The sequence below is a fragment of the Trichechus manatus genome, unplaced genomic scaffold, assembly GCF_000243295.1.
Source record: "Trichechus manatus latirostris isolate Lorelei unplaced genomic scaffold, TriManLat1.0 scaffold00054, whole genome shotgun sequence".
Lineage (NCBI taxonomy): Eukaryota > Metazoa > Chordata > Mammalia > Sirenia > Trichechidae > Trichechus > Trichechus manatus.
The window spans coordinates 15,733,700-15,748,502 of NW_004443990.1; the positions used below are offsets into that span (position 1 = coordinate 15,733,700).

At 56.8% G+C, this 14,803-nt stretch overlaps 1 protein-coding gene across 1 annotated transcript; it reads right to left on the reverse strand.

Moving 5' to 3' along the window:
* Window positions 1-3,172: 3,172 nt before the first annotated feature.
* STAC2 (SH3 and cysteine rich domain 2) lies at window positions 3,173-14,379 on the reverse strand. The gene is made up of 11 exons (XM_004378022.1): window positions 14,290-14,379; window positions 7,619-7,925; window positions 7,149-7,246; window positions 6,878-6,968; window positions 5,670-5,782; window positions 5,504-5,575; window positions 5,348-5,419; window positions 4,762-4,859; window positions 4,355-4,406; window positions 3,863-4,000; window positions 3,173-3,277 (listed from the first exon to the last, which is right to left on the reverse strand). Exons 1-11 carry the CDS (start codon window positions 14,377-14,379, stop codon window positions 3,173-3,175), a joined length of 1,236 nt encoding a protein of 411 aa, XP_004378079.1.
* Between the last annotated feature and the right edge of the window lie 424 nt (window positions 14,380-14,803).

Here is a 14,803-nt window from a genome sequence, read left to right on the forward strand (position 1 = left end):
GCTGTCAGTGGTGCAGCCACCCGACAAAGCTGCTGGCTCAGCAGTGCGGCAAATGGCTGGGGAGGAGGCGGGGGTCACACAAGTGGGAGTGTGCAGAAGGCTTGGCTGCAAGGCTCACACCTTCTCCAATGGGGTGAGGGTCTTGATCCCTGGACCCCCAGGCCCAGCATCTCAGTGTGTCTCTGTTTCCATCTTCTTGGTTTGAGCCACTGAGGGACCAGGGTCGCGTAGGGGAAGACCTGAACTGGGAGGCAAGATACATGGCTTCTGGGACAGGCTTAACCACTGATTTGCTGGGTGACCTTGGGCAAGTCATTAGTCCTCTCTAGGCCTCAGTTTGCTCATCTATGAAAAGGGCAGGGTTGGGTTAGATAATCTACATGGCCTTGGATAAACCACCTAACATCTCTGCGCCTCATTGACTCATCTGTGAAGAGGGGACACCATCATTTTCCTCACCCGTCACTGAGAGGATTAAATAAAATCAAGTCCCTGGCATGGTTCCCGGGCACAGTAGGTGCCCATTTACGTCATTTACGTGAATTCTCCTCACTTTAAGCCTTCAGACTGGGTTTGTGACTCTCTTCTGCGCTCCCCCCACCAGAGTTCTTAGGAAAGACTTAGGCTGCCTTTGTTCCCCTGCTCTTGGCTCCCCTCTCAACCTCTAGGGCCTTCCCTGGGTGAAGGAGCCCAGTGAAAGCTCAGTTAGGAGGAGCCAGGCTCTTGTCCCACTTGGCCTACCTTGTTTAGGGGTGGGGGCTGAAAACCAGAACCGGCTGGAGAGGGAGTGCCTACTAGGAAGGGCAGGCGCCCACCCCTCTGCATCCTGGCAGCCCGGCGCTGCCCTGGCACCCCCGCAGCCCTCCTGTCGCTCCCTCCCAGCTCCTCTCGCCTATAAATAGCACAGGACATGCTTGCCGTGGCGATGACGCAGCTGGGAAGGCGGAGGGGAAAGAGGCAGCTCAGCCGAGCGGGTGGGCGGCGGACACGGCCCCAGGAGGGGCGCGTCGCCGCCGGCCCCCTCTGTGCAGGCTCCCGGTGATGGGCGTGATTGAGTCATCTCAGGGCCCCGCTGTCCGCGACTGTCCCCGCCGCCACGTTTCTACTCCGGCTTGGGGGCTGCGGGGGCGAGGCTGGTCTCAGCTGGTCGGTCTAGGGGGCACCTCTGGACGAGCAGGGATAGTCCTGACGCGACGCGCGGAGGTGTGTGCCCGCCCTCTGGCGACTCAGGTGCTCTTCGAACCGGAAAGTGACCGGCAGCCCCACCCCCTTTCCCTCCAGCGCCCCCCAAACTCCTCTCCCCTCCTCAGGTCCTTTCAGCGTCCTTCTCCCCTTTTGATTTTCCCAGCCTCTTCTCTCATAAACCTTCCCAGATCCCCACTTCTCAGGATGTCTGGGCGGAAGGGGGTGAGGAAGCTTGGGGACCCCTGCTACATCAGCGCCACCCCCAAGACCGCTCTTCTCAAGCATCCACAAATTCTGCCACCCTCAGACTTGTCTGGCAAAGTGATTAAGAGCTACGGCTGCTAACAAAAAAGTCGGAAATCCAGTCTGCTGTTGGAATCCACCAGCCGCCCCTTGGAAACCCTGTAGGGCAGTTCTACGCTGTCCTATAGGGTCGTTATGAGTTGGAGGGCAACGATTTTTGTTTTCAGCCTGTCCCCACCCCATTTCCCCAGTCCCTACTCCAACTCCCAGCCCCTTTCCTTCCTCTACCCCAGGTACACACACAGAGCAGACAGGCTGGGACAAGAAACATTTAATTAGGGGCCTGGGGGTTAGCAATGCCCCAGCGGACCCATCATGCAGCCTTATGTACAGTGGGCACTGGGCCCTCCCTGGGGATATTGCTGGGGGGGGGGGGGCCTCATGGCAGCAAACAGGGCAGTGTGGCTTAAGCCCCGCCTCCGCAGGGGAGAAGTGGGGACTTCCGGTAGAAGGATCTGTATTCCTCCCACTGCATGGGGAGCTGACTGTGCCTAAGGTGGGGGTGGCATTGGCTGGCACAATCAAGGCTACGAGGGGAGGCTCTGAGCTTGGGGGGGTGGCGGCACCAGAGAAAAGCAGCCTGGAAAGGAGTGGTCCTGGTTTTGTGTGCCTACCCCACACCCAGGGGTGCCCACCTCCTCCCTTTCCTGTGGCCAAAGAGAATGTTCCACCCTCCTCGTCTTTCTCTCAGGGCCGCGTCCAGGACAAGGGAGCAGACACAGCCAGAAAAGGTACTCCCGAAACAGCCGCCTTGTCCCCTGCAGAGCTCTCAGGAGAGGGGATAAGGAAGGGCCATTTGGAGTGAGCTCAGCCAGCCCTGAGGGTGGGGCCCTGGGTCAGGCCTGGTGCAGATAGGAACCAACAATTACAGGTTCCCCTGGTGGGGTTGTTCTGCCCAATATCAGTGAAATGGGGTTCTTTCAACCAAGCATGGGCCAGATCTTTGTTCTTAGTTTGGTTTTTGTGTTCAGGCTGCTCTTGGGTGTCCTTTTCCAGTAGACAAGGGTAGGGTGAGGTCACTTGAGGGGACAGTCTTTGATTTGTCACACACCCTCTCCTCCAGACCCCAACCTTCCCTTCTATTGGCCCAGGTTTCAAGTAATGGGAGATATTTCCACAGAACTTTCCTGAGAATTGACAGAGTGACAGAGGTGGTGAGACTAGGAGGTGGACTTGGGACCCTCCCTCAGCCCTAGACCCCCTCCAGCCCTGGGCAGGGGGCTAAAGGACTGGAGAAAGCCCCCTCCAAGGCTCCACGTCCAAAGGGAGCAGATGCACAGTGACACACATAGACCAAAGCAGAGGCTCTATGGGGAGGGGGAAGTGTTAGGCATGCAAAAGTGGTTTGGGGCATTGGGAAGCTCTGGAAGAAGCAGCAGGGAAGCTCCCCAGGGCTGGCAACTGGACAGGGGCACCTGGGCACTGGGTGGATCTACCTGGGGCTTCTCCACTCCTTCCCACTTTCTCCCCCCTCCCCCAGGTCTCAGAGGAGCAACCCACTCAGGGCACCCCCACCCAAGGAGAAAAACCTTCCTCGGTACACATGGTTCCTAAGCCATGCTGAGTGGCACTAGGAGAGAGGCAGAGGGAGGAAGGGTGTGGACAAGGATGCCTGCTTCCCTCCCAGGGCCAGAAGCACGGGCCAGGCATGGGCAAGGGTGGCATCTGGGTTTCTTGACTCCTCTCAGATCTCGGTCAGGACATCAGCTGGCACCAGGCCCCGCTTCTTGCCGCTGCCGACGCGGATGAAGCCATCAACATCCTTGCTTCTGTCCATGCCCACACAGATCTGAGCAGAGAGAGACATGGAGCTGAGGCCTGGCACTGCCTGCAGCCCTGGCCCCAAGTCAGGCTGACGGCCCCCAGGGGACCCACCCCAGGGGATGGTGGGACCAGCATCAGATATGGATGGGGCCCTCAGCTGAGGGGATGGGTGCAGAACTGATGAGGGTTCAGGGCTCAGCACAAGACCAGGACATCAGCAGACACCGAGCAGCACTGAGAGCTGACATTTGAGATCAGCTGGTCCAACTCTACTCTCATTTCTCGGAGAAGGTAATAGAGGGAAAAAGACTTGCCCAAGGCTACATACAAGCCAGAACCAGAGCCAAGGTTCAAACCCAAGCCTCTAGATTCCTAATCCAGTATCCCTCCCCTTCCCAAACTGCCTCTGAAATAATTCAACTCCCTGTCGACCACCAGCCCCACCTCCCAACAGAGGATGCAGGAGTGCCCTGCAGTCCCAAAGTCCCAGCTCTTCTAAGTTTCTTGCTGTGGGACAGCAAGCATCCTCTTCCAGGTACTAGCTGCGCCGCCTCTGCCTCTGTCACCGTGCCTACTCTCCACCGCTGCAGAACCCAGGCTGGACACTCACCTGGTTCTCCTTGAGGCTCATGTAGCCCTGTTCCTTGTTCCCAGAGAAGGCTTGGCAGCAGCGCCAAACATTCTCTCCTGGTCTCACCCGCTGCACAAAATTGGCTGGGAAGAAGCCAACCCGGTCGCTGATCTTGCCCTGGGGATGAGGTTGACAATGAACACCAGCGCCAGCCCCACCGCCTACTGTTCCAATCCCCACTCAGGAGCAATGCCATCATCCTTCAGATCCCTGGGCTGTCTGTATGAGCCCTGAGCCCAGTGGCTTCTGGGCTGGGAAGGGCATGAGGTAGACAGAGGACCAAGGCTGAGGCAGGGAAAGTCAAAACTGAGAGAAAGGCCCAAGGGTTGATCCTAGGCTTGGCTAGGAGGGAAGGTCTTTGGGACCTGGAGAGAAAGAAGGGGCAGTACCCATTGAGGCCGGAGGCTGCTAAAGTGCCTGTCAGGGTCCCTCCGCTCCGCACCCTGCCAAGACCACAGCCTGCCTAGTCACCTTCCACCAATCCTCGTTAGAGTCATCCACCAGCACAATCCGATCTCCAGGCCTGGGGGAAGAGAGAGCTGGGGTAGCATGTGGGCCAGCAGCCCCTGGGCACCCAGATCCCCTCATGCCCCCTCATCTGGGAGAGGATGCTTGGTGCCCTTGGAGGATGCTGTGTACCCATAGGTACACCCTCCAGGACAAAGCCCTGGACAGGGGGCAGGAGACATGGCATTAGCATGACTCGCTCTTGGATCCTGGGCAGCTCCAGCTCCTGCCTGGGCACAGCAGCCTCCAAGCGTGCAGGAGAAGGCTCCTAAAGGTCCCTCTCACTCTCATGTTTCAAAGTCTGGGAGAGCAGAGCCCTGAGGTTGGAGCCAGGCAGCTTCCCAGTGGGGCTGGCAACAAAGAGGACTTACTGCAGGGCCAGGTCATTGTTCTCCTGGGGCAGAAACTTGTAGAGCGCAACATAGGAGTACATGGGCCCCACATCCTTCCGCAGAGGGGGCTTGGGGGGCTGTGGGAAGAACTCTGGGTCAATGATCGTACAGTGTGACCCCTCATTCCACCCACTATTCCCTTGTTCTGACTGTACCTACCCTAGGGAGCCATTAAGTCAAGGATAGGAAGAGGTGAAACTCTCCTACCTGCTATGCTCACCCACCCTTGGGTGGGCCAGGGATGGAGAGGGGACGTAATGCTCTGCCTGCTGCAGCCTGGAACTGCCCACCCTTGAGGGAGGATGAGTAGGTGCAGTAGACACTGAGTCTGTGATGAAGAGGGGTAACATCCTCCTGCCGGCTGTACCCACTCACCCTGGCCTTGCCCATTCCTGTAGACTGAGGATGAATGATGGAGCAGCCATACCCCACTCACTGTGCCCACTCCCACACTGTTGCCCACTTCAGGATCAATGACAAGGAGAAGCCACACTCCCAACCCTCCACCCTGGCTTGACCAACCCTGGAGGCAATTGGGTAGGGCTCAGTGCCAGTGGAACCTCACCTGCTGCCCAGGGCTCTTCTCCTCTGATCCCGACCCTTCGCTCTCGGTGGGGGCTGTGAATACTGGAGATGCCCGGGTGGGGCCAGGGTGTGAGGCAGCAGGGAGAGAACCCCCCACTGTGCCCCACACCTGCTCCTGAACCCCACCTCACTCACCGCTGTCACTAGGCCCCTCTTCTGAGCTGCGGATGCTGCCTTCCCCGTCCTCTGTCAGCTCATCCCGCTCACTCTGGGGGCAGAAAGAGGAGAGGGCTCAACCCCATGGCCCTCGCCCTCATCCTCCTCCCCTCCCCCTGAGACCCCCCCTCTGGTCCCCACCATACCAGGCTCCGCGTGGGGGACTCAGAGGTGCTGCTGAAGCTGGAGCGGTTCATCAGTGCCAAGGAGGTCCCATAGCGCAGGGTCTCGTAGACAGGGTCCACCTTCCCGCTGGCCCCTGCTGAGCACCCAGCTGTTAGGTTTGCTCAGTGCAGGAGCCCTGTATTTTCACCCCAGAATGCCCTGTGGGATCCCCCAGCTCAGGCCTGTGACACCCTGTGGGATCCCCTGGCTCAGGCCCAAGATGCCACATGGGGTACCCCTCTCAGCCTGCCCTAGGCTGAACTTGCCATCTCCCCACTCACCTGCCCCTTCCAGGTCCTCCTCATGTCAGTGACAGCTCCACCATGCAGAAACCTGGAGCATCCTGACTCTTTACTGCCCCCCTGCCCACATCTAATCCATCACCTTGTCCTACCCCCCAAACATCTCTTGAATCTGCCCACTTCTCTCCATCTCCACTGCCACCAGCCTGGTCCAAGCTACCAAATTCTCTCCTGGCAATGTCACAGCCTCCCAACTGGTCTCCCTGCTTCCCTTGCTGCCCTTCCATCCAATCCACACAGCAGCCAGGATGCTTTTGTAAAGACACAAAAATTACCCTTAGAATAAGGTCCAAAAGATAACCCTAAGTTGGGTCCAATGCCTAACACCCAGTGTCCCATTGCACTCTCTCCCTCCCACCCCTTCTGCTCCAGTCACTTTGTTTTCTTTAACTCTCTCCCCTTTCCTGCCTCAGGCCTCCCTCTACCCACACCAGTCTCCCCCAGATCCTCCACTGACTCACTCCTCATCCTTCACGTCTCTGAGAAGGCTTCCCTGACACTGCAAACAAGGCCAGTGTCCTTTTTATACTCTCTCTTCATTCCCTACCCTTCTCATTTATGGCATATAGCCTAATGCTAATTAATTTATTATTTGCATGATTATGTTTAACATCTGTCTCCCTTGTGAGACCATAAACTCCACCTTCTTCAGTGTTGTGTCCCAGAGTCTAGCACAATGCCTGGCGCTTAGAAGGAGCTCAATAAAGTATTTGTTGAATAATGAACGAATGAATGAACCTGACATTCAGTACAGGAGCATTCAGAGATGGGAAGTGGTTAGCAATGCCAAGAACTGGCAGTGCCAGTGTGACTCAGGTGCTCACCTCGAGGTGCATGGATTTCTCATGGCTCCACAGTGGGAGCAGGGGCAAAGGGAGGACACTCACCAGTGGGAGGGGACTCTCTGCTTGTGGCACAGGCTGGTGGTGGCTCATGCACCAGGAGCGGGGAGCTGAAGTTGCGGCGGAAGGAGGTGGACTGTGGCAAGACAGGGCAGAGAGGGCATAGGGAGGTCACTGCCCATCAAGAGTTTGGCCTTCCCCAAGCCCAGGGACCACTCCACAGCAGCTGGAATCAACCTTGAGGGGCACTCACTCCCCCACAGTGCCAATCCCAGGGCACCTCACAGCCAGCTGCCTCCACATGGCCCCCACTCACCGTCTTGCCTGGGCATTGCTGGTGGGAGATCTCCTCTGAGCACCAGAGGTGGACGCTGACTTTGCATGTCTTACATCGCAAGCCCTGCTTGGAGTTTCCTAGGAAGAATTTGGGTTCGGCAAGTGGGGTTTATCAGGAGAGGGTACCCCCGTGGGCAAGGAGCAAAGGAGGCAGGTTGGTGCATGGGGAAAGAGTAAGAGTTGGGCGTCCTCCTGCCAGCCTTGGGGCTTATCCCTCATAGAGTCAGGGTGGAAACTGGCACCGAAGCTGGAGTCACTAGTAAACACAGAGACAGCAACACTGGTACCCACCAACCCCCAAGGGTGCTCATTTGTCTGCCCAGAGTGAGAGGCACAGTTAGGAGTGGAGGCTTCAGTAGCAAGGGCTCAATATCAGGCAGTTCCATGGGCCCACTTCCCAATGCCCACCTTGGCCCCTCCTCTTGCCCACCTCAGCACCCAGGCACCTACCCACAATGAGCTGGTGGCACAGCTCACAGGTGCTGACCCGCTTGAAGATGTGTTCCTGGAAGCTGTGCAGTCTCACTGGTTTGAGTGGTGCCAGGGGACGTGGGACTGGGCAGGGGGAGGGAGCCGGGGTGGGTAGACCCCTGTCTGTGGATGCAGGTGGTGGGGAGGGAGGGGGCAGCGGGGTTGGGGGTGTCAGCAGCACCTCGGTTGGGCACTTGAGCTCAGAGTTCGAACGGAGGAGGAAGTTCTCCACACTCTTACTTCGGAGGATGGTCTTGAGCGAGAATGAGCGCTTGAACCGCTGGAGCTGAGACAGGAAGAGGGGCTGTGAGTGCGCGCCCAGAGGGGACTGGCCCAAGGCGGGCTCCCCTCAGATGTCTCCGTCAGCAGCAGCAATATGGGGGCTGAGGGCCAGAGCTGAGACGAAGTACTAAGAGAGAGGCTTCTACGTCCCAGGCCGTGGGCTGCAATGCCAAATGCCTACAGGGGCCAGGCAGGTAAACTCCATTAGGAAAGGCATTCTGGTTGGACAGGTGCATAATCTGGAGTAGTGGGGACTATGGCAAACCGGCATATGCCCTCTCTACAGGGAGCAACTGCAGTTCCTTCTGGCCAGCAGAGACTAGGCCATAAGGCTGGCCCAGTGTTGCCGGCTTTTTCAATTTTTCAAAAGAAATACAGACTTTTATGTGAAGTTGGGAGGTTTTATTTCCTTAATCTTTCAATAACAGTAGTCTACTATTTTTCCTGTGCCTTGCTTTTTTCACTTAACAATAAATCTTGGAAATCATCCTATACCAATACATAAAGAGTTACATCATTCTTTTTTACGGTTACGTAGTATTTCATTGTATGGGTATACAATTTACTCAAGTTAAAAAACAAAACAAAGCCATAACACTTTAGGGGCCAAACAAAGCAGTTTCCCATTTGTGTTCTGGAGCAGACTGGGGGAGGGGAGTGGTCACCCCAGACTGTCATCCTCAGGGAGTCCAGGTGATTCTCCCTCCAATCCATCTCCTGCAATCACTCATCACTGTCCCAGCCCCGCTTTAGTTCAGGCCCCAACACCCCCAGTCTGGTTCAGAGCCACAGCCTTCTGCTCAGCTTCCCTGCCTTTACCTTGCACTCCCCACCTGCCCTCCATACAGCTGCCAGGATGTGATCCTTGGTCCTGCTGAAAACCTTTAATGGCTCCTCGGGACACAGCCCAATCCCCTCACCCTGGCCATGAAACTTTCCACGCAACTTGGCCAAACTGTTCTCCCAGCTGCATGCCTTCCACCTGCAGCCCACATGTGAGGATTCTGGAATTTTGTGCTTTTTTGCCTCTGAGCTTTTGTGCGTGCTTGTCCTCTTCTCTGCCTTGTCCAATTAGTACCCTCTTTATCCTTTAAGGTTCCAAGGGTCCCTCCTCCGGGAAGTTGTCTTTCCTTCCACAGAAATTCCATTTCACGGAACCACTCCCTCCCCTGGTGCCCCGAGCACCCAGCACTGACTTCCATTACAACCCCATCAGTTCATGATGTCATTTGCTCCTCACTTCCTTAGGAGACTGTGAGCCCCTTGAGGGCAGGGACCAAAAAAAAAAAAACCTGTTGCCGTGGGGTCAATTGCGACTCATGGCAACCGCATCCATGTTTTTCAGAGTAGAACTGTGCTCCACAGGGTATTCAATGGTTGTGATCTTAAGAAAGCAGATCGCTGGCCTTTCTTCTGCAGCATGGCTAGGTGGATTTGAACCACCAGCCTTTTGATTAGTAGTGGAGCACAAACTGTTTGCACCATCTGGGGATCATCAAGGGCAGGGACAATCGCTTCAAGTCCCCACACAGGGTCTCAACACAGAGTAGGCGCTCAGTCAATGTTTATTGAATAAACGATGAGCAAGTGCCTGGAATCCTAAACGGAGCCCATGTTCTGGAGCACAGGGTTGACTCTGAAGGGAGACCAGAGTTGGTTTCCATCGCTCCCCCAAACACACTCTATTGGACTTGCCCAGAGCCAGGTCTGGAAACCTCTCTACGAGGAGCCTTGCTCCTCTCCCCTCCTATTGCTAGCCCCCTTTCCCTGCCCATTCCTTTCCAGTGATAGAGAAATGGGGCCAGAGGTGTGGCTCCAGGCAGGGAGATTTGGCTGGGGTTCCCAGCTGGCGCACCAGACAGCATGTGTGCCAGGGCTGCCAGCCTGGCCACTGTGCCAAGGGGATGAAGTGGTGGCCCCTCCAGCCTCAGGGAGGCCAGCAGGCAGCAAGACAGAGGGGAAGCAGAGAGGGGGATGTCTGGGCACAAGGCAGGCCTGGGTATGCCAGCTGAGAGGGCAGAGCCCTGGGGCATCTGGCACGCTGAATTGCCCGGCTCCTTCCAAACCCAACCCAGCTTCTTGGACAGCACTGTGGGTTTCTTTGTGCATCTGTGACAATCAGGGCCCTGGGACCCAGATGCCTGGATGGAGGGCCAGAGGGACAATTAACTAGAACATAAATACCAGCCCGGTTCAGGCCAGGGGCCATCCAGGGCGGAATGAGACCCTTGAGGGGTTAGGGAACTGCTCAGTGTTCTGCCAGGGATCTCAGGGATGGAGAACATGAGGTCTCTGGGAGGATGTGCTGGAGGTGGGGGCAAAACTAAACCAGGGCCTGGAGGCAAGTCATGTCATTCCTCTCTCTGAGCCTCAATTTCCCCACTCCAAGGGAGAGGAGGTGGGACTAAATGTTCTCTAAGCAATGCAAGACTCTGGGACCAAAAAGCAAAAATGGAAACTTACATCTATGAAGGGCTGTCATTTCCAGAGCACTGGCGCTGAGCTAACACTTCATGCACCACATCTCATTTCATCCTGGCACTACCCTCTGAGGTGGTGACTATTAATATCCCGTTTTTCAGATGAGGAACTGAGGCTCACAGAGGTTAAATCACTTACCCATGAGCCCTCAGCTAGTAAGTAGCAGAGCCAGGACTTGAACTAGTGGCTTTAGCTTCTGAGCCCAAATGACCAGGAGCATCCTACTGCCCTGGGCCCTGCCTTGGTCTCACCCCTGCCACTCTGCTGTGCCTTGGGGCTGTCTACCAGGTCAGCCATGGAATTTAGGATTAGAAGGGACCTTAAAGACTAGTCACTTAGAGCAGTCCCCACCCCATCACTCCTTGATGCGATGCCCTGGACCACATTCCCTCTGAATGGTTGTCTGACTCTGTGGTTGCTTCTTGTGTGGGAAGCGCACTCTCTCAGGACAATCATTCCATCTCTGGGCAGCTGCAATCACTGGGAAGTGCTTCCCTATATAGAACTGAAACCTGCTTGCCTGTGATTTTTGCCTCTCGGTCCTTGCTCCTCCCTTGGCTCCAGAAAGGGCTACTCCTTCTTACACACATCAGCCCTTCAAATATTTGAAGACATCCATCATGACCCTCTACTCCCAAGGCCACATTTCAATAGTAATCCTCATGAGATTTCAAGCTTCCCCACTCTCCAATCTGTGTCCTTTCCTGATACTCCCTGGCCTTGGTGCCAAGAACCACCTCTCTTCAGGGTACGAGAGTCCTCTCTGGAACAGAATGTTCTCAAGCACCAGAGTGAAGGGCAACCCTGATTCTGCCTGCTGACTCCCTGGTTTGTGTGTGGGCCCCAGATCCCAGGAGGATGGGGAATTGGGAAGGAATGACATGCCATTTGTGGTAATTGGCAGATGTCAAGGGCTGTGGCTGGAAGGCAGGATGGGGGCACTTCTGCCAAATGGCTTAATGCCTGCCCACTCCAGAGACACCTGGCTTGGCTACCCAAACCTCACCTTGGCACAACCTAGCCAAATATTTCTGCTCTTGGGACTCCTAGTTCTGAGAGAGGACCTTTCCCCGTCTCCCCACCAGTTATCTTCTTGATGCCTCCATTGCCCCGGGACCTGGGACAAGGGGAGAAGTTTCCATATGCCCTGGCAAGCCGACCTGCCTGGATCCTATTTCTTTCCAATGCACCAAGAGCTTGGAACTTGGAACACCAAACTTGTTCTTCTGAATCCCTCCTCAGAGGCAAGCAGGCCTGCCTGCTTCCACTCCACCTCCCCACCCCAGGGACAGTCGGGTCCCTTCTTTCCTCAATTCCTGAAATCATCTCCTCACTTTCCGCCAGTTCCTAAAAGGGCACTAGGCAGCTGCTGGTGGGCGGTGTTAGATGTGGCACAAGCTGACTCAGATGGCAGAGCTGGTATAGCAGGGTCTTCCCAAGGATGGCGCCAAAGAGGGTGATGGACAGGCCCCATATGGCAGGCTCTGGGAAGGCTATGCCAACCCTAGGAGGGTCGCTGAGTCGCTTGAGGGCAGGGGTGAGACCCAACCTTAGAGTAGGCAGGAGGTTGGGCTCCTGAGCTGGCAAGAAATGCCCAGGGGGCAGCAAACACTGATGAACAAACCTGGACTGTTGGCTTCATTGCCTAATGGGCACCAGCCCCCTCTGTTACACCTGGCTCAGACTGAGTTGGGTGGGCAGCAACCAGCCCTCTTCTCTTCCCCTCTTCTACAGTTTGGGACAGAAGCTTCTTTGGGCCAGGCTGAGGGATGGAAGGAGGCTGGCAAGGGCTCTGAGTTCTCTCTCTGCCCTCGCTTAGCCCCATCCTTCTGCCCAGTCTGTGTGATTATTACTGACTCGCTTTGGAAGGATGAGGCACAGGCGATGGGATAAAGGAATAGAGCTCTAACTGGCCTGGCATGCAGGGGTCAGGTCAGGTGTACAATTTCCCTCCTCTCCTACTGTTTGAATCTCCATGGTTCAGACCCAGAGGTGATGGCATTGGAAGGTCCTTGGACTGAGAGGAGGGAGGTACAGACCTGCCAGGTCCTGACCTCCCCCACCCCACAGAGCTGAGCTTGCAGCCTGCAGGATTGCTGAGGCAGCACTGCCTGGCACTCCTGGGGCCTTGGGAGGCTCCTGAGGAGGGGGTGGGGCAGACAGACCTAGGTGCAGAAAGCAGGGCGGTCCCCAGGCCTCAGGGAAGCCAGCAGAAGGGACTGTGTATGTCTGCCCAGGACAACCAGAGGGCAACTGAGACGGTCAGGGGCATTGGAACTCAGGTCAGGCTCAGCTCTTGGGACCCCCTGCCTGAAAAAAGCTGTCACAAATATTCCAAGGACTATTCTCCCACTCCAACACCTCATTACTTTCCCAGTAGACACTTGACTCTCTAAGGGGGGGAGGTTAACTCCATGGTCTGAGAGGCCAGGGCCTCATTCTCAAAGGGGGCATAAGAAGATCTATGGATGTGAAGGCTTGGACATGGAGACTCCATGGGTCCCTGGAGCTTGGGGATGGGGTGCCTTAGTCAGATCCACCCTGACCCTATTCATCTCCTCTTGGTCATCCCTTTGCTGACCTTGACCTTGAATTAACTTCATATCCTTAGGAGTGTTCTGGATAGAATGAGGAGGAAGAAGGGCTCCGAAGAGCTGTAAAGGAGCTAGAGATACTAGGGAGTAAGGGGGAACCACGGATTCTGCCCATTTCTGGTACTCATTGGCCCCCTCCTCACTTTGATGACAATGAGCAGAGTGGGAACAAAATACCAGGGTGGAAGGAGAAGGGAGTTCTGGCTGAGTATGGGGCAAGGGCAAGCAGCCCCTCAGCACAGAGCCTTTTCTCTCCCCACCTCCAGGGCCGCCCAGGTTGCCTCTGGCAGAACTTCTCGCAGGTCCCTCGAGAGCACCTAGAACTTGGGAAGCGAGCGGGCAGAGTGAGGATGGGGGATGGAATCTGAGCAGTGGCCTCCCCGCCACCCCCCTCAGCGTCAGGAGTCAGGGCTCCGCCCGCCTTTACTGGGGAATAATTTATTCATTGTGACTCCCGCAGGAGTAACAATCATACATAATTAGGGTTAATTATGACATTCACTAAATTACGATTACTTCTCTTTTTGCTTCTACCCCCCTCGTCCTGTTCCCGGGGTAGGGGTGGGGCTGCCTGTCTCTCTGCTCTGGAACCGCAACAACAGTGCCCCGGTCCCCCGCCCGCGACTGCCTGCGCTGCCGCAGCCCCCAGCGAGGACTCCGAAGCTGCGCACCCCTGGCCGCGGCCTCAAGTCCCCCCGCCTAACCCGGGTGGGAGGAGGGAACACAGGACTGCGGTGGGTCAGAGAGAGATACCCAGAGACACTCCAAGATATACACTTAGAGAAGCAGAGAGAAACGGAGGGAGACGTACATAGACAGAGACACCAAGACAGAGACAAATAGTTTGTACAGACATATGCAGAGAGACACATGCAAAGAGAGAGGGACAGACTAAGTCACAGACAGAGAGCTGGTGGGCACGAAAGGGGGTACGCCTCGCACGCACGCACGGACTCCTACACCGGCCCACACCAGCTACACGCGGACACACACTCCCCCCGCCCAGGCTGCGCCGGTTTCCTCCAACAAAGCCGAGTTACAACCTCCCTGGTGGGGAGCGGTAGCGCGTCCCTCATCACGCGTACAGGGCGCGTTGTGTTTGTGTGATGGGGGCTCCTGTGACCCGTCACTACGAACCCACGCCTCTCCCTGGAGTCTGGCGCCAAGCGTTAGGAATCACGCGTTTCCCCGCTACAGTGACCTAACTGCTCCAGAGCCCACGGTGGCAACCGCGCGCCAGGGCCAGGGCACATCGGGCGGGGTAGGGGGGAGGCTTCGCGCCCCCCGAGTTACCTTGGTTTCCTGGAGGGCGGAGACGGTCCCTGGGGGGGTATGGGTGGCCGTGTCATCTGGCTTGTTCTCCTTCTCGCTCATTTCGGTCATGGTGGGGGGAGACAGGAAGGGAGGGGGCCGAGACTCGACGGCAGGCCGGCGGGGGGCAGGCTGCAGGTGGTGGCGTCTCTCTGGGACCCTGAAGCCTTTCTCCAGAGACTACCTCCCAGTAAACCCCAGGAGGAACCCGCCTAGACAAGGCAGCCCCCCACTCCTGGGCACGGGCGGAGAAAGTTCCCGGGTTGGCCGGGGACAGGGAGGGAATTACACTGAGCAGCAGGAGCCAGACGTCCCCGGGCGTGAGGACCGAGGGTCTGCAGAGGGTGCTGCTCAGAGCGAGGGGAGGAGGAAAGTGGGGAAGCCGGGATGAGCCGAGGGAGGGAGCGCCGGAGCTGTCAGTGTCCGGCCGGCTCCGCCGTCCTCTGCGCCCGCCCCCCATCCTATCCCCCTGCCCCCACTCCAGAGCCCCAGCCGG